The sequence below is a fragment of the Cynocephalus volans genome, chromosome 1 (genome assembly GCF_027409185.1).
Source record: "Cynocephalus volans isolate mCynVol1 chromosome 1, mCynVol1.pri, whole genome shotgun sequence".
In the NCBI taxonomy this organism is placed as follows: Eukaryota; Metazoa; Chordata; class Mammalia; order Dermoptera; family Cynocephalidae; genus Cynocephalus; species Cynocephalus volans.
In genome coordinates this window covers 292,322,011-292,348,382 of record NC_084460.1, presented here as the reverse complement: position 1 = coordinate 292,348,382, position 26,372 = coordinate 292,322,011, and the positions used below count along the sequence as shown (strand labels likewise).

The 26,372-nt window shown below is 34.8% G+C and overlaps 1 protein-coding gene across 13 annotated transcripts in view; it reads left to right on the top strand.

The window, feature by feature from the left end:
* The window catches only part of TRIP12 (thyroid hormone receptor interactor 12), a 138,591-nt gene that overhangs the window by 36,846 nt on the left and 75,373 nt on the right, over positions 1 to 26,372 (top strand). For 8 of the 13 annotated variants that reach the window (XM_063075342.1, XM_063075335.1, XM_063075285.1 and 5 more), the window contains 3 exons: positions 1,452 to 1,598; positions 19,178 to 19,303; positions 20,146 to 20,948. In XM_063075342.1, the coding sequence (XP_062931412.1) occupies positions 1,501 to 1,598; positions 19,178 to 19,303; positions 20,146 to 20,948 (1,027 nt within the window). In that variant the 5' untranslated portion in view covers positions 1,452 to 1,500. The remainder of the gene's footprint in view (positions 1 to 1,451; positions 1,599 to 19,177; positions 19,304 to 20,145; positions 20,949 to 26,372) is intronic. The other 5 variants (XM_063075387.1, XM_063075378.1, XM_063075369.1 and 2 more) reach the window with 2 other exon arrangements.

Below are 26,372 nucleotides of genomic sequence, written 5' to 3'. Positions count from 1 at the left end.
CTCGGTGAGGTTAAGTTCTTTATCCCCATTTTCTAGATTGAAGCACAGAAAAGTACACACACACATACACACAAACACACACATACAATTATACAGCTTGTTGATGTTAGTATTCAAACTTGGGCAGAGGCAATTTGACTCAAAGCTCTATACTTGCAGCTATTGTGCTAGAGCAGCCTGCCTTATTGCTTATATAGATGAGTTAATAATTAATCTCAGGAACAACAAAAATTATTCCTTTCATTCTACACTCCAGACCTCCATCCAGTTCTTTTTCAAAGGCAGTCAGTTATTAACAAAGTCTATTTTATGAATCCTTCCATCAAAAAAAATTTTTTTTTAAATTTGCTTTGCAGCTGGCTGGTAAAGGGATCTGAACCCTTGACCTTGGTGTTATTAACACCATGTGCTCCCAAGTGAGCTAATTGGTGAGCCCCTTCCATCAATTTTTAATATGTAGACAATATACAAAAATATATGTACAAGTCTTTTATGTATCCATACACACATAGGAGTTTCATACTGTTTTTTCCCCTAATGTATCTTGAGGAATCTTTCCATATCAGTCTTTCCATACTGCACCGCAACCCCCCCCTCCGTCTTTCTTTTTAAATATTTATGTAGTATTTCTTCTTTTTTCTTTCTGAGATTGACAGTACTTAGTAATTTGAACTTTCTGATCAAAGTTTTGAGCTAAATTGTTACGCTTACAAAAATACTTCCACTATTTCTTGTGGCTGACAACTCTGTGCAAAAGGTAATATGCTGATTTTACAGAGGAGGTAAATGAATTTTAGAGATTGTCATTCAAGGTCATGGCCAGCAGAGCTGCTGTTGAAATCTAGGATATCTGGGACTATTGCTCAGTTTACTGTATTTGAGCTGCTTTCTCCTTATCTCTTTATTAAGGTACTACAGTTTTACAGTTTCCTTTGTATTTATTATCTCATTTGTTATTCAGTACTGTGAAGTAGGTATGACATACGTTGTTCTTAATTCTGTGGTTGAGGAATCCAAGGCTTAGAGGCTGTTGATTTGTACAAAGGCAAACTCCTTTAATACTTGTTCTATCATGGGACTTGAGCCAAGGTGTTTTTACTTTAGGTGCAATACCTGTTTCTATACAATATGGGAAATATGGAAATAAAGACATATTTCTACCTGTGCTCTGTTTTCTTTGAATTGAGAATTTCCTGGCTGTTCCTTGAAAAATCTAAGGTAATTTCATGGGCTGGGTTCTGGACCACATGCCTTGAATTACTTAGTCCTTGACATTTTGTGATACTTTAATTAATCAGACTTTACAGTTTAATAAAACAGTGCAGCATTGGTGACAGCTGTAAAATCAAATTGCTTGCATAAAATTTCTTCACCACCTTCGGTGCCCCACATTTCTTTTTTGTGTTGTACCATGTATATCTGATAATTTTTTTCTTTTTTTTTTCTTTCAGTGAAAGGTAGTGTCTAGAAAGGGTATGTCCCTTCAAGAGAGAGGTGCCAATGTCCAACCGGCCTAATAACAATCCAGGGGGGTCACTGCGACGTTCACAGAGGAACACTGCCGGGGCCCAACCACAAGACGACTCGATAGGAGGAAGGTATGTATTTCATGGTAATTTAGAAAGGAATTGGGAATAAAAGAAAATATTGTTAAAAACCTCATTATGAGGACCAACACTTGAATAATTCACTATAAATGGGTAATTTTTTCTAGTTTTTCAGGCAGGTAACACAAAGAAAACTGGAATTCAAACAATTCCTAAATCTTTCCCTAAATACGCGAGATTCAAAAAATAGTTCGCAGTCACTGATATTATCATAAATTTAATTTAGGGTCATTAGCATATGGTGTGTCATGTTTTGTTTGCCCTTTTTCTTCTCTTAGGCATGTGCTACAACACATCTTTCAACCATTGTGGTCCCTTTCCTTGTGTATGTCTTGACTTAATGATACTTTATTGAAAGGAAGCTTTGTTTTACAAAGTTTAGTTTTGATATGAGTCTTTGAGTTTTTTCTTATCACACTTTTTGACAACATACGAATGCTGACATGATGGTGAGGCAGTCTGGCTTCATTAGCACATCAGTTGTCTCATTATTTTCTTACTGGTCTGTTGTTGGTCTTTTTAGTTGGAGTAGTGGTATGAGATAGTATGAGGAATCAGGTGCTTTCTCTTGAATGTAAAATTCCAAGTCTGATTTAGCTAAGGACTGTCATCCTCTGTATAAAATACTCAGAACTCTTCTTGCAAGGCCTAGCTAGTTCTGTAATTTAGGGACTAACATTAATCATGTTTATCTTGCAGTAGATAATGACTAAATTCTAATAGGATTACCTGGTGTAACAGTTTGAGGCATAACCGTGTATGTCTAGTAAATTATAAAATATTTATTTTTAATGACAAATGTAAAGAATAAATTGAAACACATCATGTTGACATTAAAGTGGAAAAGCTTGGACTTTGGACTAGGACAGATTTGTGTGTGATTTCTGCCTCTGCCATTACGTAGCTGTGTGTCCTTTGTTAAGAGTTTCAGGAAACCTCAGTTTCTTAGTCCTCACAGTGGGGATAGCTATTTCATAGGGTTATTGGTTAACTTCAGTACATAAAATATAATTGAAAGGTAATACGAATGTTTTCACGAACTCTTTGAAGTACCCTCATATTAGAGTATTTTAAGCTCTTGGTACTATGCTTAGTACAGAGTTCTATTCTGAAAATATTTTTTGCTTTTTTACATTCAGATTATTTTTTGGAGGAACCACACTTAACTTTATGCTGCTGACTAAAAATTATCATTCCTCCCATAATAAATAACAGTGTTACACATATTCATTTTAGAGAATTTTAAACATACAAAAAACTAAAAAGAAAAATGTCACATTTCCACAATTCACTCACGGTGGTTACTGTTGATGTTGGTGTATTTCTTCTGTTTTTTTTTCAACTGCGTGTGTAAGTGTACATATGTGCTTGTATGTGCATATAAGTAACTTGCACTCAAACAACTGCAGTTTTATTCATGATACTCAGGCTATGTTTAGACTCTTGAACATGAACTGACAAACACTTTGGGCTAACAGTGCATCAATTCTAAAATCTACAGTGATGTTTCAGCACCATTATCTTTTCTATACGTCGGTGTTATGTAAAATTTTTTAGATGTAAAAGAATTGATAGGAAATAAATCACTACTATTATTTAGTGATTAAGGTGTGTTGGTTTAAATAAAGTTTGATAAAGATGGAATCAATTAGATTTGTAAATGGCAAGTCTTGCTGTAGTTCATGTGCTTTAAGCTGATCAATTATATGCTCATTTGTGAAGGAAAAGAATAAACTTTTAAAATGTGTTTGGGCCAGCCCTGTAGTGCACTCGGGAGAGCAGCAGCAGCGCTCCTGCCGCAGGTTCAGATCCTATATAGGGATGGCCGGTGTGCTCACTGGCTGAGCGCAGTGTGGACAACACCAAGCCAAGGGTTGCGATCCCCTTACCGGTCACAAAAAAAAAAAAAAAAAGACAAAAAAATAAAATGTGTTTCGAATGACAGAAAACATGCCAAAGAATATAGAGGCAAAGTGTAATTAGGGTTTTTATAGCTTTTTTTTTTTTTTTTGTTTTTGTCGTTTTTTCGTGACCGGCACTCAGCCAGTGAGTGCACCGGTCATTCCTATATAGGATCCGAACCCGCGGCGGGAGCGTCGCCGCACTCCCAGCGCAGCACTCTACCGAGTGCACCACGGGCTCGGCCCAGGGTTTTTATAGCTTTAACTCCCTCTCCCCTTGTATAATGTAACCCCATTTCAACTTTCACATTTTTCAACTTAAAATGTCTTCAAAAAACATTTCCCCACAAATGTTATACACAAAAGAAGGCCTGTTTGTTTTTTTGTCAGCCTAGCATCAAATGTGTCATTTCCCATGTCATTCAAACTTGTTTGAAAACATGACTTTTAATGCCTTGGTGTTTGTGTGGCTGGCTATACCATGATTTAGTAGTAACTTTGAATATGTAGATTTTTTTCCCCATTTTTTTTTTTTATGTGGATAAGTATAATTATGATCAGGACATAGAAATTTAGAACTTTAGCCAAAAATTCTTACCAATTTAACTAAGAATGCAAATTAGAAGATATTGGCTTGTCCAAACATAGTTTTGCCTTCTTAGCTTGATTCTTTTGCTCATGATAGAATCTCAGGACTGAAAGGAACTTTGAAGGCATTCTCCTCAAACCCTAGGCTGACTTTTGAAACCCCCATAACATGCTATTCTAGCATTTGTCTAATCTCTAAAACAAAAAAAAAACCTCTCCAGTGACTTTTGAGAGTGAAAGTATTGGGATTAATTGGGAGAGAACAATTATATTTTCATTCTCTTTATACGACTCCTGTTTAATTTTCCTAAGTAAAATGCTGTTGTTGTGGCTTTTATTTCCTAAAAACAGTAGATTTGGGCTCGCAAAGGTATTCATAGTGATACAGTTATTCAAATAATAACTGCAACTACTACAACAGCATTAGTGGAATGTTTTAAGTTTAAAAAATTATTCTGCATATTCTTTCAATTGAGACTCATAGAAACTCTGTGCACTGAGTATGTAATCCCTATTTTACAAACGTGGAAGCTTTGACCAACTTTATACAGCTAGTATGTAGTCAGGACTTGATTACAGACCTCTTGACTCTAATGTCAGTGATTATTTTCATTATGCCAAACTGTTTTCACTGATCCATATGATGAAGGGCTTAAAGGATGGTATAAAGTACTTATAATGGAAGAGTTTTAACTTATTCAGTTTAGAATTTCAGTAGCAGGTTTCCCTACTAGAATTTTTGGGTTAATTCATTTTTGATCCACTATTTTTTCTTCCAAACCTGCATTAACCTGTATTTGTGTAGCCTCCTTCCAGTAACAACTCTTGCCCTTCCTCCAAATCAAGGTCACTTACATTATTTTAGAAAAATAGTTGCACTCATCCTTGAGATAAAAGAAAGTAGAATCTTTGGGTTATATTGAATCTCTCCTGATTATTCCCTCTGCTCTTTTTCGCTCATCCTTCATCACTATCTGTAATAGATGAACTAGACATCTTCCTCCTCTTCTATTATTTTTCTCTTTCCCTTTCCTCTGTGATTTTTCTTGGACTGTAGATGATCTGTTCCTCTTTTCTGTTTTCTTTTTCTTCTTTAGGAAATCACTCCCTTCCACTGCATCTCTGTGTTGACTTGCTCTCAGGGATGTTTCCTAGCCTTTTCCACTTCTAGCACAGGTATTTGTAGGCTGCCACCTCCCTCTTGGCAATGTAGTAGTATTTTCATTATACCGTGTGCTTTTTCCTTTCTTTTTTTCTCAAATGACAGTGTTGGGATTGAGTTTAATTTATCAATTCTACTTAAGATTGTTTTAGTGATAGTTTCTTCAACATTGTTATTATTATAAAAGCAGTGCATATTAAGAATAAAAAATTGGGAAGCTTCAGGAAAATTAAAGAAAATAAGATCATTTTAATCCTACTACTCAGAGACAAGCATGGTTAATATTTCCACTGTGTGTTTTTACTGTCTTTTTGATATGTACACTTCTAACATAAAAATAATAGGGATGATATAGGAACCAGTTGTTATCACTAGGTGTATTTTCTGGAATTCTGTAACAATTCTTTCATGAGGAAATGTTAAATGGCCCCATGATTTCTTTGATATGAAAGTCCGCAATTTAAATTTGGGCCTCTAGGTTTTTTTCTCCAAGTTTTTCTATGAAAAAATATTGCCATCCTGTCACATTTGAGTGTGATTCTGTTTTTATGAAATTAAATTCCTGAAAATGGGTTTATAGGATCCTGAAAATGGTTTATAGTGTATGAATATTTTGAAGACTTAACAGATTTTCAAATTGTCTTTCGGAAAGATTGGACTAATTTATATACCTACTAATACTTTGTTAGGGTGATTATTTTTCCAGATCCTTGTCAATAGAGCATACCATTTTTAAAAGGAAAGCTTGTGGGAAAATGGATTTGTGTTAGCATTTCTTTGGTCACTACAGAGTTGAAAATCTTGCCACGTGTTGGCCATTTTTATTTATTTTCTGAGTTGTTAGTGTCCTATGTCTTTTTTAATTTTGGAAATGATTGTTCTTTTATTAGAGTTTTTTATGTAAAGTGTTATCAACCCAGTGACATGGACAAATGTTTTTTCCTAGTTTTATTTCCTAGTTTTATTACTTTTTGTAATTTGTTTTATAGAAGTTTTAAAAATTAGATAATCAAGTCTATCAACTGTTTTCTTTCTTCACCTTCTCTATTCCAAGAGTAAATTTTTCTTCCTAGTTCTGTATGTCTCCATTTTTACATTTGACTGTAATCTGTCAAATTTTTGAATGGTGAGAAGAAATGCTTGAACTCAGTCCACCCCACTTCACACCCCCATTAAAATATTTGCCTGCGAAGTTTTAATTATTACTGATTACTGAGTAAAAACTCAGTTGTGAGAACTATAAGTTATAGCTTATTAACATTTTCAGAGCAGAGCTTTTTAAAACCAGCATTAATTATGTAGAAAGAGAGACTTCTATTTTTGCTTAAACTATTTCAAAGGAACAGGACACAAAAAAGTAGAAAAAGAAAATAAATACCACCCAAACATAGGTAGGCATTAACATTTTGATTTTTATCTGTCTTTAAAATAGAATTTGGCATGTAGTTGATTACACTGTATATGCAGTGCGCGTGCCTTCTCCCATTATCCTAACATACGCATTTGCTCATGTCATTATGATTTTTTGGTACTCGTTTACAAATGGCCACATGATTCACTGAATGAGTATACAGTATTTTCCATGATTACTTTTTCAGTTAGACAGTTAGATAGTTGGAGTGGAAAAACTTTTTGATTATGCTTCAATGTTTGCATTTCCAAGTGTCACTTCAGGATATGATCCCTGAAGTGAAATTGCTTGGTTAAAGCGAGTTTTTTTTTATGATCAACTTGTTTCACATTAATTTATTTACCTTCAGTTTACATTCTCACCATCAAGAAGAGCGTGCTTTGTCTCATTGTTCTGTTCATGTTATCCCCATTTTGTATTTTTCTGCTAGTTTGATAAGGAAAAAAACTTACTGTTCTTGTTTTATTGATGTTTCCTCAGTAATGAGGTTAAACGTTGAAAAAATAGGTTTAAGGAGGGAGATATGGCCAAGAATACTTTTTGATGTAAATGTACCTATACCTTTGCATATGCGATTAATCTCCCTTTGTACCACTATACAGGAGAACTGACCTTTTATGAGTCTTTTAGCAGATATTGGTTTATTATGTAAAAACTATAGTCCTAGTCCCTAAAGGTTTGCTTGGATGAGTACAAGGTAGTCTTAAAGAAGCTTTTTCATTGGCAAGATAGGAATTACACATTAGATGATAAATGACATATACCCAGTAGGAAGTGTAGGCTTGAACCTTGTAAATTTATAGGGATAGTTAAAGAAGAGTTTATAGAAGGTGCAGAATTTAACTGACTCTTAAAAGCGGAAGATTTGAATAAGAGGACATTCAAGATAGCTCTGTATTTGTGTTTTGGTTCATTTCTTTTTAGGAATAGAACCATATTTCACATACTATAGTTTGACTAGCTGTTTTCACTACCTTTATCATAGGCATGTTTTACCTGTCAATAAAACTATTTCACTCATGTTAATGTCTGTATAATTTTCCATTATGTGGGTGTATCAATTAATGTAATCATTCCTCTTTTGATGACAGTTTAGTTTCAGATTTTTTCTGTATAACAAATGATGCTGCATTGAGCATCCTTCTTATTGTAAACTTTTACTAGTACTTCTCCATTCTAGTTTATTACAAGTCAAATTGCTGGGTTAAGGAGTATATTTTCAGATATTGTTTACTCTTCTAGAAAGTTGTCTTCTACAGGACTAGTTTCATTTGCATATAATTGTAAGTTGATTATATAAGGATTTGTGATTTTTTCCTAATATTTTCAGTTTTTGTATTTTCTGGTATTATGAAGAAAGTTGGGAAGAAACTGTGCTTATATTTGAATTAGGATGTTTTCTAGTGAAATAATGAAGCCACACACAAGATTGACTCCGAACAAGCTGTTAATGTACCTGCCAATTTAATGTTACTTCACTGAACTCCATTTTTATTTATTTATTTATTTATTTATTTATTTTTTTTTTTGTCTTTTTCGTGACCGGCACTCAGCCAGTGAGTGCACCGGCCATTCCTATATAGGATCCGAACCCGCGGCGGGAGCGTCGCCGCGCTGCTAGTGCAGCACGCTACCGAGTGCGCCACGGGCTCGGCCCTCTGAACTCCATTTTTAAAAGAAGTATAATACTTGACAAAATATAATGTAAAATACCACACTTAATTCAGATCTATTGGTTTCAGAGATCAAAACTCAAAAGTTTTTACCCTATTCTTAACAAATTGAAATAATAACCATTTACTTAAAATATCTTGTGATTTCCTTCTTTAGTATTTTGATCATGCCATTCTTCTTTTTAAAATGCTCGCCTTCTGTATTCCAGAACTTACCTTATTGAATCCCACCAGTTTTTCAAGTTCTACTAAAAATTTTAATTTTAACATAGCCTATACTCTTCTCAGTCTCAGAAATCCTATAGAAATCCCATAGCACTTCGAACTCCTCTTAGCACATTTGTTATGGTGTCAGTGTTAGAGATTTTCAGGAACTAAGACTCAGTATCTGTCTAGATGCTTCTGTTCTGTTCATCTGTCCTTATTATGTTCCTGTATCTCCCTACTATGTCTATCCAGGCAGATTTCACTGTCTCTTTATATACCATGCTCATTTTTTTCACTGAGCCTTTTCTTAGGCTTAACTTTATTATTAATTTACTTATTTATTTAAATTTTTATTGAATCATAATTGATTATACATTTTTGGGGTTCAACATTGACACGTCAATATTACTAGCATATACATTGTTACAAATTCTACTTATTCTTTATGCCCCTTGTCCAATCTCTATCCATACCCTCTCTCTCTCCTTTCCCCCCTCTAATTACCCAGATTTCTTCTCTCCTTCTGAAAGGGTAGTGGTTACTCTGTTGATTTGTTGCCTAGATGATCTGTCCAGTGCTGAGAGGTGTATTCAGGTCCCCCGATATTATCGTAGAGCAGATGCTTCTTCTGTCACTCTGGAATGTGCTTTGTGGAGAGAGACATTCTCTTCTTTTCTTTGGTCTCTGCTGGTGACTCTCCTTATGTCAGTGTACTCCAGTGGCTGGCAGACCATCTGCATGGTGATTGTGGCATCTAGTCGCTTTCATGGCAGCTGTGGTTATTATGGTGGCTGTTGTGGGCCACTCACGTGGAGGTGATGTTTTTGGCATGCTCCTTACCTAGTTGGTGGTGGCGGCGATGGCAGTGTGCCTGGTTGTGGGAGGAGGATCCAGTCCCAGGCCCCATGTTAGGCTTAACTTTAGACCTCTCATCTTCTCAAGTTAGGTCAAATCAAGTCCTCTTTCCTTTTGCGTTGTTAAAAAACATTATATCATTTTCTTAGGGGTGCAGAGGAAGGGATAAACAGTATCCTTGATGATTATTGTTTTGCCTGGCACCTCTTTCTGTAACATAGAATGGAATGGTCTTACTCTGATCTTGGCTAGCCATTGATTAGCCTTTAGCCAAATCTGGGAGAATCTATAGTACCCCATCTTTCTGAGGATAGTGATGTGACTTGGTGTGGTAACATGATCCAAGCTGGGGAAAATTGGAAGCTTTAGCTTTTCCCCTTCTGGTGGGAAAGGTAGGAAGATGTGATTCTGAAGTTGCTGATTGCCATCTGTCCTGCCTTAAGGAGAAAGATGGACAGGCAGAGAAAAGCAAAGATTAGAGTGTATGTGGGTATTTAAGTTCTGACAAGTTTCAATTCCTTAGTAGTTCCTCAGAGCTCTGCTGACTCTTGACTTCTCTAGGCTTGATTATTCCACTGTTGTTTTGATTCTGGAGATATGTATTTATCTTAATAAAGTCTCTTTTGGTAGTTTAGAGTTCTACCTTGTATTTGTAATACAAAGTCAATATAAGATTGTATTTGTTCATTTGTAGAACACCATGCTAGTAAACACCATGCTCTACAGTACTTACAGAAATGAGAGTAGCCTTTGTCAAAAGCAGTTCCAATAGGAGAAATGGGCATGCAGGCTGTTCAGGTGAGAAACGTTTCTAGAGATGACCTCATTGATCTGGGCTCTGAAGGCTGAAACAGCAGTTGCAAAGCAGATGGTACTTGTCAGCTGTATTTGTCTTTACTTGATATGTGGTCTCAGTTACTTTCAGAGTTTGGATTTTGTTTCGAATTTTTCTGTGTCACTTGTTACTTCACTCCTCAGTAGTAGATATTCAACAAATACTGGTGTGGATTAGAGATCAGATTTGTTTCCTTGGCATATCTAGGCACAGAAATGTTACTTTCTTTTTTTACTGAAATGTTGATGAAAACATGATTGACGGGATTGAAGGAAGAGTTGAAATAGCGCATAGTTTAAATGGGCTATGTAACAAGGTGGGCTAGCTTATGCTGTAGTAACAAACAGCTCCTAAATATTAGTAGCTTATAATCTAACCACTAAAAAAGTTGTCCATCCTTGGTCAGCTGCAAGCTATGCTCCCAAGTCTGCACATTCAAGGTATTCAGATACTCTGGTGTGTTGCTTGGCAAGAGAGTATGGTAAATTGCCCTCTGGCTTTCCAAAACTTCTCCCTAGAAGTGATTTAGTTCTGTTCACATTCCCTTAACCAAAGCAAGTCACATGGCTGCACATACTTCCAAGTGGTTCCACAAGTACAATTCTACCATGTGTCTGGAAAGAGGAGAAATAGAATGCTTGTGACACAGCTATCACAAGCTGTTTAACATTATTTTGTTTGTATTCTTATTTACATATCTATGATAGTTTGTTTCCCTACAGTCTACTTAAGTGAAACATAGCAATGGGTATGATGTATTTTCTTTAATCTTCTACTTAACCAGCATGTGTGCCTTCCTTTTATATTTTTCCCCCTTCTGTCTCTCTTTCTATTCTGTCTTTTGCTCAGTCAGATGGAAGTTCAAGCTCATCTTGTTTGGGAGGAGAATGTTATGGGGAGACATGGTGTGATGTGAAAATGACCTCAGTGCTTCTTGTGACGAATTCAAATCACTTTTAAGACGGTTTATACTAGAATTGACTGGGTAATGTGTAACTTGCTCCTTTGACTAATAATCTTACTGCTGTAAGTATGCAGTCTGGAGTTTCATCTGCAGAGCCCATGTGGGCACACACTTTTTTGCTTTGAAGGCTGCTTTGGTAATGCCGAGATGACTAGTTTGTTGGTCAGGCCTTGGAGCCGGGAGACAAAATTTACAGTGTTGTGTTAAACACTGGCATGGTTTCCTTGGTCTATGGAAAAGTAGAGGCTACTTTTCTCTAGTTGGAAGTTCTAAACATTTGATTCTTACTAGTACTCAAGTTAAGTTCTTTCTTGGGCCTACGAAGTAATAGCTAATATATTTTATAATTTTCTTTGTAGTATGTATTTCTTGCTTTAATCATCAAGTATGAAATTGAGTCTAGAAGTCACATCAGAAGCATATTGGAAACCTGTAAGATGTCAGCTGCCAGTGATTATTTCATATCCTTTACTGAAGACTTGCTTTCATTCTTCTGATGTTCCATACCACTTTTTACAATTGCTTTCTCAGTCTCAGAATGCCTTCCTAGAAGGGTTCTGTGCGACTAAAAAAATGATTGTATACAAATGCTGCTTCTACCAACTGAACAGCAAGCTTTAGTATCACATTTGGAAGGCTGTTTTGTTGTAATACAGAAAGCAAAAGCAAGCAAGAGGGCTCTTTTTAGAAGATTAAAAGGAAAAGTTTTGTCTTTTTCCATATTTCGGCTACGTCCTCTCTAAACCTAAAGCCATTTATTTTGACCTGTATACAATTAGGGACAGAAATTCTAGCATGGGTAGGAAAAATCTAGTAATTGTAGATGCAGGCCACTGAGCCCTTAGATGTAGCTGTGGGGTTGCAGATTTAGGGAGTTGAATACCTGGGCTGAATCTCACTTTTCCTGCCTAGGGGCTGTTTGTGGTAAGTCTTACTTTGTGCACCCTAAAAATGGGAATAATACCTGCCTTGGGTGTCATTTGAGCCTTAAGTTAGATAATATTTTTAGTATAAGATTAATGTAATTCTTATCACATAATCAGCACCTTAAAAATGTTTATCCTGTGGTCATCTTAAATTTTTACCCAGGTAATTATAAAAGCCAGTGTAGTACTGTATCACTAATCACCTTTTGATTATCTGTTTCCAACCCCCTCCCCAACCTCCCCTACCTACCTATGTTGTGAAATGTGGGGGCAAAGTAAGTTGAGCTGCAAGTTTCCCTTTTTGGGACCATCTTTTCTCATGGTTTAGATTCCATTCAATCCCTCTGCCTTTTTTTCTTTCCAAAATAATGTAATCATTGTAGTTTACTCACCCATACTCAATATACCCAGATCATTGAACATATAAATTTGTTGCTTCTGCGTCATCCTTCCAACCCTGTCAATCTCTTACTGCAAATCATTATTAAGAACAAAATCTAGATCCTTCCACAAGGCATTTAGAAACAAACCTTCCCTATCTGGCTCTAGCCTGTCCTTTCAACCTTGTTATATTCGTTTGCATATAAGAAAAAACCTGGAACTGGGGAATTTATAAAGAAAATGAAATTTATTGCTTACGGTTTCTGAGGCTGGGAAGTCCAAAGTCCAGGGAACACATTTGGTGAGGGTCTCACATGGCAGAAAATGGCAGAGCAGAGAATGAGAGAAAGCCCTCAGAACCACACCCCTGACCACTGTTATTAATCCATTGTTATTAATCCGTTCACTATGGCATGGCACAATCTAATCACCTCTTCCAGGCCTCACCTTTCAATTGCCATAATAGGATTTCCCACCCTCAACAGTTAAAGTGGGGATTAAGTTTTGGGGGGATGTTCAACCCAAAGGACTTAGTTTTCTAATTTATTTTCGTGCTCAGGGTACTTCATGTCATTTGCCAGTTGCCATGTGGGTTTCATAATTTCCTACCTCTGCCTTTGACTATATTCTGCTTTTGACTAGAATGTTCTTTTTCTCAGCTTCTCATCTTTCAGGGCCAGGTATAAATGTCATGTGATCTATAAAGTCTGTATTCTGCTAGAAGTAATTTTTCCTTTTGTTGGAAACTTTAAGAGAGCACCTGATCACTTTGTTTTGAGACTCTGACCACTTCAAGAACAGGGAATAGACTGTATGTTATCCATATTTAAATGCTGTGTTGTAACTCGCATATATTTGATAGTTGGTAAACCTAACACATCTGTTGAAACTAGTAGCTTGGGTACAGTGGTTCTCAATTCTGTCAGATCCAGTGCTCCCTGTCTATAATATATATCATATAATGTAAATATATTAATTATTTTGCCCCTGCAGTATCTTGAAATAAGTTAATAAATATAAACAATGCTTTCTTACAGGCAGTTTAGTAATATCAGTATAATGTACTAGCATTTTAGGAAGAAAAATAAACAAAAGGAAAACAATTTAACAAAATAACATTATCTCAGTAGGTTGATGCTTGGGTATAGTGACACAAGATGATTGTGTTCAGATGCTTGCCATCTGTATTTGGATTCACTGAATGTGACAAATATGACAACAGACTTAAATCCCATAAGTGGCATTTTCATCATAGACTGTAAAAATGGAGCATGACTCTTGGGAAAGCTGCCCAAAACAAATATAATTGTTGGTTCACATGCAATCCTGGAAGGTTTAACATATATAAGAACTTTGCAAAACAAATCTAAGCTGAGAAATTACAGGCATTTTTTAAAATCTATGTTACTGCCACATATTCAGGTTTTTCATAAGTTCTTCATATATTACCAAGGTTATTTCAAATATATATGTCATGGGACGGTTCTTCATTGTGTCCAACTGTTCTGTATATTGTATGCTATCTTCTACCTCTAGTCCACACCTGCTAAATGCCTGTAACACCCCTGCTCCCCAACATATGTTTCCAGAATACTCCCTAGGGGGCAGTACCACTGCTATTTAGAAACATTGCTTTACTCTTAAATTACAGAATCATTTGGGCTGGCATTTCATCATAACTAAACAGGAATATTGGTCAGACTAATCAAGCTTTTGTTTTGTGATTGGAAATAAAAATCAGTACATTTTACAGTAAGTTTTTTATATGAAGTGGTTTAAAATGAACTTTCCCCCTTCATTATTGAAACTCAGTGGCTTATTTAAAACATGCATTTTACAGCATTTTAAACAAAACATTTAATTTTTGGAAGAGAAAACTATGATATAATTGTGTATATAAAATATAAAAGTATAAAAATGTGTGTTTGTATACACGTACACGTAACTAAACCCCAGATTTATTTATATTTGGCAATATATGTGAATATGTCTGGCATAGAAAGTAAATTCAAACAATTTAAAACCTAAAATACAGTATGAATATCCCTATTCAAAACTCTTGGGACCAGAAGTGTTTCGGATTTCAGATTTTTTCACATTTTGGAGCATTTGGGATTTAGGATTTTCAGATTAGGGATGCTCAAGCTTTATAAGGAGTTAACTAGCTGCTTGTAATTTGTCACTTTACTCATTTTTCCTAATGTAAAGACAAGAATATGCTCTTCGATAGAAAGTTTAGGTCTCTTTTAGATCTCCTCTGGATGGGAGATGGTTTCTAATTTTTCGGACTACCAAGGATTTGAGTAAATAGCAGTTTTAAAGTATCTGGAAGGGTACAGTCAACATTATGTCCTCAAAAAGTCAACAGGAGGCATTTGAAATTTGCCTTCAAAATAATCTTGGAAGCACATAACCCGCAGTTTGTTCTGTGGCAGCATGGGTTTCTTTAATGTGAATTAGCCCATACATGCTTGGTCAGTAGAGAAATGATGTCAGTATAAGGTGGAAATAGTGTGAAATAATAAATAAATATGCAGTTTTCCCCAGAGTGTTAATGTATGAACTGAAATGGGTGAAGAGCTTTCAATTAAAGATTAGGAAGGTTTGGTAATAAATGTAGACCTTACAAAATACCTGCCTATCTTGCAGAAGTGCTTTAAGGAAATCATTTAGTGAAACAAATAGCTAGTTCAGTGGCTTCCAGTACCTCCATGCTTTGCACTGTCAAAAACACTCTCAGGAAGCTCAAAGCCATTTCTGAAGAAAGATAACAAAATGGAAAGTCTGAGATTTGTAGTTCTAATTTTATTGAAGCTGATCTTAAAATGTCTTTAAAAAGTTACATGTGAAGGAGAAAATATAAAAATAAGACTCCAGACAAACTGATCATTGGCATAAATATTAGTGGAGATTTAATCTTTTATTAAAATTAATGATATTTTTGTTAGGTCTCTCATTACAAAATAACATGTGTTTGAGTGCTCTGTACCCAATCTTATTTTCACCATTAGCCCTGTTATTTTTAGTATATTAGTTATTTTATACCATATATATTTTAGTATATGTAGTTATTTTTAACTAGCAATTTTGCAGAACATGAGGTTTTTTTGTTTTTAGAAACACCCATATATTGTTCCTGAAAACACACACACACAAAATCCTTGGGTTATGATTTACTAAATGGGCTCATTCTAGTGCTGCTTAAGAGTTTTGTGAATTTTACTGTGCTTTTCTGCAAATTTGATTTATAGAGGATATAAAATTTACTAGGTCTCAAAGAAATTATGCTTTCTAATAAAAATTAATATTGAGTATCAAGGCTTGATAAATGAGGGAGTTAGTTTAATGAGCTAAAAGGAAACATCCAAGGCTCCGTTACCTCTGAATACTACGATGTGCTAATTGGCTATTCTAGATTGGACATCATTATTTTATGGAGATTTGCTTCGCAGTATTCTGAGCATTAATAATTTATGAGTGGACATAATAAAATAGAGCCCCACTTTGGGAGGCCCCATATTGTCCCTTCATGGTACCATCTGGTTGTCTAATCCTGGTGCTAAGCCATGGTTGGAAAACTATGGCCCATGAGCTGAATCTGGCTCACTGCCTGTTTTTGTAAATAAAATTCTGATGGTATTGCCATGCTTATTTATTTGTGTATTGTATATACCCACTTTTGCAACACACAATATTGCCTACAAAGCTGAAAATATTTACAATATTATCCTTTACAGAAAATATGTTAAGACCACTGTGCTAAACAAATAGGCAGAAGAACAGTAATGATCAATATTTTATAACCCTTGACCTTGGTGTTAACAAGGCTGCACTCTAACCACCTGAGCTAATTGGCCAGCCCTATAATATTTTAAAAATATGTTTTTTAAGCAGTTCTCAGTAAGAATATCACACTTTAAAGAAATTTTAGGAAAGATCAATGTGGGCATTGTTGAAATTAAGCCAGTTTTGTGAGCCTTGGTTTTCTAAGATGTGGGACTCTTTACTTTTTTGTGATATGATATTTGGATTTTTACCTTCTTTAGTTCATTGAAGGTGTTAGTAAGTGTATGAGAAATGCGGGAGTAGATTGAGGTGAATATAAAGTTAGATGTGTTGAGACCAAAGAATAATTTATTTGGGTTGAAAAGATGAGGACTGATGCATCTATTAGGTTGATATTGGTCAATTTCTGGTGATAAACAGAACGACTCTTATTTTTTTGAGACTTACTAGGTATATGTAATAACCTTTTTTTAAGATTGACATTTGAATATTTAATTGTTTTTAATTTTCACAAAATTGTCTAGCTTCAAATGGATAATTTTCTTTGAACATTTTAAAATTATGATCAAGGAGTATAGCACGGAATATTTTAAATTTTACAATGATTGATCTCCCTTCCTCTTTTTAAAAAACCACTGATTTACTTTTGTATAATGCAAACTGTTGTGGGATTGACCATACTCAGATCAATATTGGTTTAATTGCTTGAAAGTAAATATAATGTACTGTTATGGGGGAAAACATTAAATAAAATATATCTTTAATTTAAAAATTAAATAAATTTTACGGTGAAACAAAATAGAAAGTGTGATTTCATTCAAACATCAATCTATAGCAGCCTTTCAAAATAAGAATGTAGAAGAACTGAATAATGTGATTTGTGAATATTATTCTGTGGATATTAAGTTGTAGACCCAGAAAGCAGAATGTTATACCTCTCCTTTTTAAAATAACTACAGAATCACTTGAAAAATCAATCCTACTTCTATTTTTTTTTAAAAAATGGAACTCTGAGATCTGTTAGTAGAACTATAACAAAAACAAAAGCAACCTTTAGAAATTAGATCTAACAAGAAACCCATAGATTAAAGCAAAATTTTAGTCTGCAATGGAAGAATATCTAGGAAAAAAAAATTAAATCACAATGGATAAAAATCTTACAAGATTCAGGTTGGCTATACCTTGAGGAAATATGTTATCTTGAAAAAAGAGAGAGAATGTATCTGTGTATCCCTTAATTACTAAAGTGAAGACTAACGTACTTGAAAGACTAACCAAAAAGTTTTTCTCCCGTAGTTGATCTATTCTAGTAAGTCTTTAGAAAATACTTTACTTCTATAAGATTAGAAACTTAAAAATGAAAATATTAGGGATTCAGAAACAAATTCCATTTATTGAGAAGCTAATTCTCATCTTCTTTCAAGAATCCATTGTTGAATTCTCCTGGAAAAATGGAATAAGAAAATAAGGATGCTGAAAAGAGAAATTTTAGGCCCTCTTTTTGAAGAGATGGTTGCACTCATATGATACATTAAGAAATTTATGGTGTCTTTACAGATTTATTTAGAATTAACCATTGTGTGAGGTTTTTAATGACTTGTTTCTGAGTTCCTTTGAGATGATGTGTGGAGTGAAAGCCTTAAAAAAAAATTTTTTTTTTTTTTTATTCTTAAAACAAAGTTAGCATCTGTGGTGCCAGTGAAACTTTGTTCTAAGTTCTCGTTAGTGTATGCTCTTTTATGTGGAGTTTGGATGTTGACTGTGAATTACATTTACTACATTAATATCTCACCTATATAACACCAGTTTTTCTGGATATATATTAATGCATTCTTCCTTTTTATTGTTTATGTAAATCTCGTAACCATTGCTCAAGGTTAGAAGAAAAATCTACTGAACAACTGAAAATATAGTTTCTCCATAACTCTCAAACTTACTTTTAGAACAATGTTGGCATGGGATTAACTTTATTATAAGTATAATGCAACTATAACAATGATAGAATCTTTTGCATGTGTTTGGAATATTTTGTGATAAATTCTATATCTCTCTAGGATTTGCTTTTTCGTGTGTGTGTACTTTTATTGGTTTAAATTTTTGAATTCTTTAAATTCTTAGCAAATACCGCTATATTGATTTCATGTAGGTTTATTTACTATTTAGTGCTTTGAATGATTTTCTGTGTAAAATCAGTTTGAGAATTGGCTCATCTGCTTCTGCATTTACTGTGCTTACCTGAATTTTAATGTACAAATTGGAAATCAGTATCATTGTAGGAGTCACAAATTGCCTTTTCTTTAAACTTTTAAAGCTATTAGTCATATTGTCTATTAGAAGTAGTATTTAGATCTAAAGTCTGGATTTGCTTTTTGTAAAAATGTAGCATATTTGAGGGGCCGGCCCGTGGCTCACTCGGGAGAGTGCGGTGCTGATAATACCAAGGCCACGGGTTCGGGTCCTATATAGGGATGGCTGGTTAGCTCACTGGCTGAGCGTGGTGCTGACAACACCAAGCCAAGGGTTAAGATCCCCTTACCAGTCATCTTTAAAAAAAAAAAAAAGAATGTAGCATATTTGAATGTTTGATGCAAAATTGCTGAGAAAGTCATTATTGCTTATGCAACCATAATGTGATACAATTATGACAACTGATAATAAGAAACCTTAACTCTTGGGTGTTAAGGGGAGTTGGTTCTTAGAGGCAATTTCTTTTGCCAGTTATTTGACAGAATGATAATTTAATGTTATAAATATTTGGAAAAAGAGTAGGGTCGATAATGAAGAATTTGGAGGCCTTTTTTTTAAATGTAAAAATATTTCACTTTCAGTATTGTATTTGCATCTCAGTTTCCTGATTTCTGTTTTGATTTTCTGCTGACAGGTCACATTTAGGGCAGGCAAAACATAAGGGATATAGCCCTCCTGAGAGTAGAAAATCTAATTCTAAGGCACCCAAAGTGCAGTCTAATACTACTTCTGAACTGTCAAGGGGACACCTTTCTAAAAGGTAAATCTTCACATTGCTTATACATTTTCAAGGCCGAATTATTTGCATTTGAATCATTGCATAATATTAAAGCTTACTGGGTTATCCCAAAATGTTGTGATACATGTTTTCATTATTCTCTGTGTGTAACTTTTGGATTAATAGTTTATCACCTTTTCAGTGGTATCAGTGCAGTGAACTTTTTCCTTGTTTAGAGAGCTGTGAAGTTCCCCTTCTGCTTAACGAACCATTATAGGCATCTAAAATGCCATTTTATCATTGTCTTTTTTTTTTTGTCATAGCCTTAGTTGAAGCCGATGATTTTTAAGATCTAATTGATATGAGTCTTTGGAAAGGAACATAACTGTGAAGATTTGATAGAAACTGCAATATAAAATTTCTAACCTTCATTTCGAAAGTACATGCATTAATGCTTATTTCTTCTCAGCTTTGACAAAGCAGCTGTGTTTGTGAATAGAGCATCAATATTGTAGTTTCCACTAGCTTCCACTGGTTCTGAACCACTAAGCATTCTTTTTCTTATAATCTTAATTCTCGTTTTGTGATTAGAAGTGTTAGTATCAGTAATCTTTGGGCTAAAGAAAAACCCTTATCTTCTAATCAAATATTTTACCATTCAAAGTCACACCTGCCTTTTTTTTTTTTTTTTTTTTTTTTTTTCCTTTTTGCAATTTTAAGTCGTTTGAAAAACCTGTGGTTACTTAATGCTGGACTTAGGAAAATTTTTGCACTATTCTTTAAAGGCACTTATTTCCAGAGATTTAAAAGTTAGTAAATAAGTGTTATAAGTCAGATTTAATGATGACAGGCTGATATTAACTCTTTTTTATCTGACCTCTTAGAAGCTGCAGTTCATCATCTGCTGTCATAGTTCCACAACCAGAGGATCCAGACAGAGCCAATACTTCAGAAAGGCAAAAAACGGTGCAGGTGCCTAAGAAAGACAGTTCTCGAGGAGTGAAACGCAGTGCCAGTCCAGATTACAACAGGACCAATTCTCCTAGCTCTGCAAAAAAACCAAAAGCACTTCAGCATACTGAATCTCCCTCAGAAACAAATAAGCCACATAGTAAATCAAAGAAGAGACATTTAGACCAGGAGCAACAACTGAAATCTGCACAATCACCATCAACAAGCAAGGCTCACACCAGAAAGTGTGGGGCCGCTGGTAGTTCACGGAGTCAGAAAAGAAAGAGGACAGAGAGTTCTTGTGTAAAGAGTGGTTCTGGGTCAGAATCCACTGGTGCTGAAGAGAGATCTGCAAAACCTACCAAGCTGGCTTCAAAATCAGCCACCTCAGCCAAAGCTGGGTGTAGCACCATCACTGATTCTTCTGCTGCTGCCTCTACTTCCTCCTCGTCATCTGCTGTAGCCTCGGCCTCCTCCACTGTGCCACCAGGTGCCAGGGTGAAACAAGGAAAAGACCAGAGCAAGGCCAGGCGTTCCCGTTCAGCATCCAGTCCCAGTCCCAGAAGAAGTAGCAGGGAAAAGGAACAGAGTAAAACTGGTGGCTCTTCAAAATTTGATTGGGCTGCTCGTTTCAGCCCTAAAGTTAGCCTTCCTAAAACAAAACTGTCTCTTCCAGGGTCTTCTAAGTCAGAGACATCAAAACCTGGACCGTCTGGATTACAAGCCAAATTAGCAAGTAAGTTTATAGAAAGATCTTATTCTTTAATTAGAGAAAATTTCTCTTGGTTTTTCAAAAGTGATTATGCTTTTGAGATAGGTGGTTTTTTCCTCAGTCTGAGTCACTCTTAAATTTATCACTGTACGTGTGTCTGCATATAATAGTAATTAATAACTGCTACTACTTTTAGTTTTATGGAGACAGGTAAGGAATGCTATATCTTTCTCTTGGCAGTATCTGCTACGTCAGTTATTTCCTAATATCAGGATGGGACATAAGGTTAGATTTTTTTCTATACCAGATACAAAATTATTAATTTAGTTATGAGTTATTCTTGATCATGATCAGAACTCAAATGTTCTTTTTTGGTATTATATATTCTTGATGTATAGAAACACTGAATTAAGTTATTAGAATAAATGTGTCTTATATAAATTAAACCTTATTCGTATGTATTATTTTATGGCTTTTAAAGAGCTTAGTCTAAATATAAATACCTCTCATGTTCTGTACACTGCTCAGGGTCTAGGTTAGTGTGAAAGAATATTTCTCCCTTGAAGCTTACAGTGGAGTAGAAAGAACTAGTGTTTGAGAATAATACACTCAAGCAAAGAAATAGAAACTAGATGGGAGAAACATAGTGTTATGTACACTCCTTTGCGAGCCTGCCTTGGAGCTCTCCAGGTACTTTCCCCCTCTTTTTTCCTCCAAAACACATCTTCAAGAACTCAGCTGTTCATCATGATTATCGATTGTATTTTATATATTGTCTAGTAGCATTCTTGTCAAAGTTTAGCTAATCTTGAATTAGCCTAACTTAGTATTGAATCAGAGCTGTTAGCTCTGTTTAGTTTAACCCTACAATCTATAATTACTATAAGGTTGATTCAATATTAGCTAAACTTTGACAGGAATGCTACAGGGAATATATAAAATCTTATGTTTAACCTATATCATGGGATTGCTGTTGAAGATAACATCTTTTACTCTTAGTTTGTAGAACTTTGTTCTATATTTTTAAGTTTAAGGGTATAGATGCTGGATTAAGATTAGTTAGATTGGTATCTTAAAGTCAAAAAGAAATAAAAGGCCAGGTTAAAAAACGACAACCAACTGTCTGTTTATCCTGCCAAGGTTTTCTTGACAATTAGAGTTATTTTTGTCAGCTTTTATACCTCCACCCGCCCTGCTTTTAAGTGAAGTAGAAGCATTTGTGCATCTGTATGTATGTCCCTGACCTCATCTGTTCGTCCATTGTAGTAGGCTATGTAATCTTCACAGCCAATGGACAGGTTAAGCTTACAGCAAGTTCCATGGGATTTACTCTCAACCTTCTGCCTTCTAGTCTACTTCACTTGAACAGCTCATCTCTTTCAGTTCTTATTTCTAGGAGGTGGTAGCAGATTATACTTGAGTGTCACGACCTTGACTCTTATCAGAGATCAGCTTTCTTTTTCTTAAAGGGTCTGTTAACATGATTTTTAAAAGAAAACCCAACCTTACCAGTGGCTGATCAGTGGGATTTCTTGGTTGTGAGGGAGCTCTCAATTGCTAAATATCAACAGTTCTGTGCCTTGATAAAAGCAATACAGATAATTCTTTTAAACCTACTCTGTACATGGTCATAAACTGATTTAGTGTTTTAAAACTCATTTCATAATTATTTTCTTCCCTTTCACAAAATCTGTGTGTTCTGTTGTCACTATAATATTGCTTTTCTGTTTCCACTGTTGCTACCTTTGTTCTAATCTCTAATTATAGTCTAAGCTGTTGAAACAAGAGAAGGGAACCAGCATTTGTTTAGCATCAGATAAGTGCCAGGTACTTTACATATGCAGTCACATTTACTTTTCAAAATGATGCTACTGTAGGATAGTTATTAAGGAAATTTATTCCAAGGAGAGAGATAATTTCTCTGAGTAACTTATCTCCTACATGGTAGAGTTAGGGTTTGAAGATGGGTGTGTGTGCGACTTTGAAGCCTTTGCTTTCTTGAGTAGGCACTTTTAATCCATGTTCCTGTGTTTTATTGTTGTAACATAATTGGGTCATTTGGAGATATTAAGACCCAGAGGAAATGAAATTTTATTTTCTCGATCCTTCTTTTATGGTATTGATTAATCTTTAGGGATGAATACTGTGTAAACCCAGGGATTCATACAGTTCACTGTATGTTTGCTTCTTTTCAAATAAGTGAAAAACATTTCAAAACAAGATAATAGCAAATATTTACTGTGCTTATAAGTGCCTGACAATTGTTCTAAATACATTACATAGATTATTTTATTTGCTCCTTATCAACCCTGTGTGGCAATTCCCAGTTTACAGGTAAGGGAACTTAAGGGTCACTGGTCAAGGTCACAGAACTAAGAAGTGATAGAGCCAAGAGTCAAACACAGGCCATCTGATTCCAGAAATTGGTCTTGGAAACAGAATGCATAGGAATGAGTAGATTTGGTGAGCTAAATCTGGGAAGGCCTCTTGAAGTCAAACAGGGCAGAGTGAATTTTAGGCATGGTTAAATGTATCACTTCAGGAAAGAGTTTATGTAAGAAGCAAAAGAATTGGCAGGAAATTTTACTTAAGGATATAGGGGCAAAGTGACGTATTTTTTGATCCTCTCTGAGTTTTAGATAATGGTATTTGGGGGAGAGAGTCATTAATATAGAGCTAAAAATCCTGGGTGGGAAAGTTTACAAAGTTTTTATTGTAAAATGGGCATAATTAGCTATTTGAGGGATAAATGAATATGTAGGGAGAGTTAGCATAGTGCTTAGTACATAGTATGCATCACAAAATTTAGGGTACACAACTGAAGTTGAATATCTTAAGACAGAAAAGGTATTTAGAGCCGCATTTTGAGAATGAAGGAGTAAATCCTGGCCATTTATCAGCTTAAGGTAGTTTAAGATAGCTATTCTTAGATTTGGAAGACCCAGACTTCAAGTTTTGTTATCTCCTGCTGGTTTTGTGAGGTTGGACAGATACTCAACTAATGTTATAATACCAACCTTATCCCTAATCTTATTTGCAAAAATCATGATATTCTTGTGAAGCATAAATGAAAATATATGCGAATACAACTTCATAAAATTTAAAGTACTGTATAATACACCATCATATAGTGGTGCATTAAGAGTGGAGGCCATGTATTTGAAGAGATTCAGGATAGCGTTAACATATTGAAAGCTGTGGGAAGTCTTCCAGTAACTTCTGCGTAACCCAGTATTTTACAAATTTATTTGACCAACTGTTATTACCTTGGGAGACAGCAGTGGTCCGTGGAATAAATACACTTTGGGAAGTGATACAATGCATTTGGTCAGGACACTTTAGCAGGAAGACCTTTTCCAGTTTGTTGCTTTGGCAACTGTTGATAGGCTGATGAATAAGTTTCTGGTGAGGAACTAGGGCTGGCAGGAGTTCTAGGGAAACAGCTACTTTAGTGATGGGCTTCCTGAAGCATTGCTGCTTGCCAGCTGCAACTGATCAAAATAGCTCTGGGACAAAGGTCACCCTGTGTCACTTGGTAGAGGTCTTGAGAGTACCCCAGAAAGAATAGTGTTATGTGACAATTTTTAATGTGCATTAGGAAATTATTATAGCTACCTATGTTTTTAACCTAAGTAAACAGATTCTTGCAAATTTATATATAACATAAATGTAAAACCAGTAGGGCAATGTAATGATACAGATGGTTTTAAAAAATATTTTTATAATATATTAATTGTACTTTGGCTTCAAAATATATTTTGCTAATCTTCCCTCTTTTTAAAGTAAGCTGATTTTTAAAAAATTTTCAATAATTTCAAAGTGTCTGAGTAGTAGATGATGGCATAAATTATGAGAAACAGTTGGTGATTAAAATCTGAGTAATTAGGCAACTTATTTATAGAAAAATTTAAAGGTATTACATTTCCAGGCTGGTGTATCTATTTGTAGATCAAGTTTACTCTCCATTATTTAAAGTGAACATCATGTACACATTATTAATAACATAGTCAGCAGTAGTTACCAGCTTATTTCTATCTTGAGTTTCAGAACTCTTTCTGGTAACTTGCAGGCAGCCTGTGGCCGTTATTAGAAGTAGACAAGAATCAGGCAGATGCCAAATTATGAGAAGGTAATTCTGCTTAGATTATTAGGACCCTTTCCATCACTCCTAGACATGGCATTTTTCATCTCTAGCATGGAGAGAGGAAAAAAATGAGTTGAGCAGGAGAAAAGAATTTAAAAGTTAGATTTTTGGTTTCACCTGCTTGGATATTATAGGATTATCCCTGTTGAGTTGAAAAGTTGGATTATCTTTGAGCCCTGTGAGGTGTTGGGTTGGGAAAGCTTTTTTAGGAAAAAGCTTGAGTATGAAGAGTTTTCTGTATTATAAGGTAGCTGTTAAGATAATTTAGCAATTTAGAAGTTTAATAGTTGCGATAAGTAGCCACTTTTGAAACTTACCAACAGAATCATAATACTTTTGAGGCTTAAAAAATTGCATTAAACTTAAAAAACAAAAAGTTGCCACACTGAAAATAAATAAATAAATAAATAAATACGTAACATTGAAAATAAATAAATAAATAAATACGTAACATTAAATGGAAACAAGTATCATTGGCCTCTTTGTTAAGAAGGCTTTACTTTGTTTTACATTGTTTGTGAATTATAAATGACTATGTTAAGTATTTTTGTATACCAGGTCAAAATAAGAATTATAACTTAGCCAGATTACATTTTACTGAACTTACATGTAAGTTAGTGAAAATTGCTTTTTTATTCTTGCCTCTGTATTCTGTAATAATTTTGACACTTCTAATTCTAAAATATGTTTACCAAAAAAAAAAAAAATCCGAAAATACTGAAATGTACAAAGAAGAAAAATACAAAATACTTTTAATTCTGTTCACCAAGTTCTACCTCTTTTTTTTGGTATGTATTGTGCCAAAATTTTTCTCTATATTTATCAGCACTTATGCACAGTTTAAAGTCAGAGTTATGTAAGATTTATTATTTAAAAATATCAGTCTTCCTTCCACATTGCCCTTTCCCATAGCTGATTATTTTGGTTTATGTCATTCTCTAAATCATGTGCCTTTATTTGCCCGTTTGTTTTTTCGCTTGTTTGACCCCTAGTATATTCTTCGTATCGAAGATGAGGATTCTTCTTCTAACTTTACCCCTCCTCCTTCACCCATCAAACACATACTGTACATACCTCCTGTTTTTCTAGTCACAATCAGTATTCAATGTTTATGTCCCAGGAATATGTAAATGTTATTTACACTGAGCCACATAGGAATATTTCCTTTCTTACACGTTTTTGTTTTTCCTGAATTTAATGATTATTTTTTGTTACTTTTCTATGAACCCATCATTTACTCAACTTCCACACTCCTTACTAATTGTATCTAAATCTCTTTTCAAGCTGTCTATGTGCATCTGTTT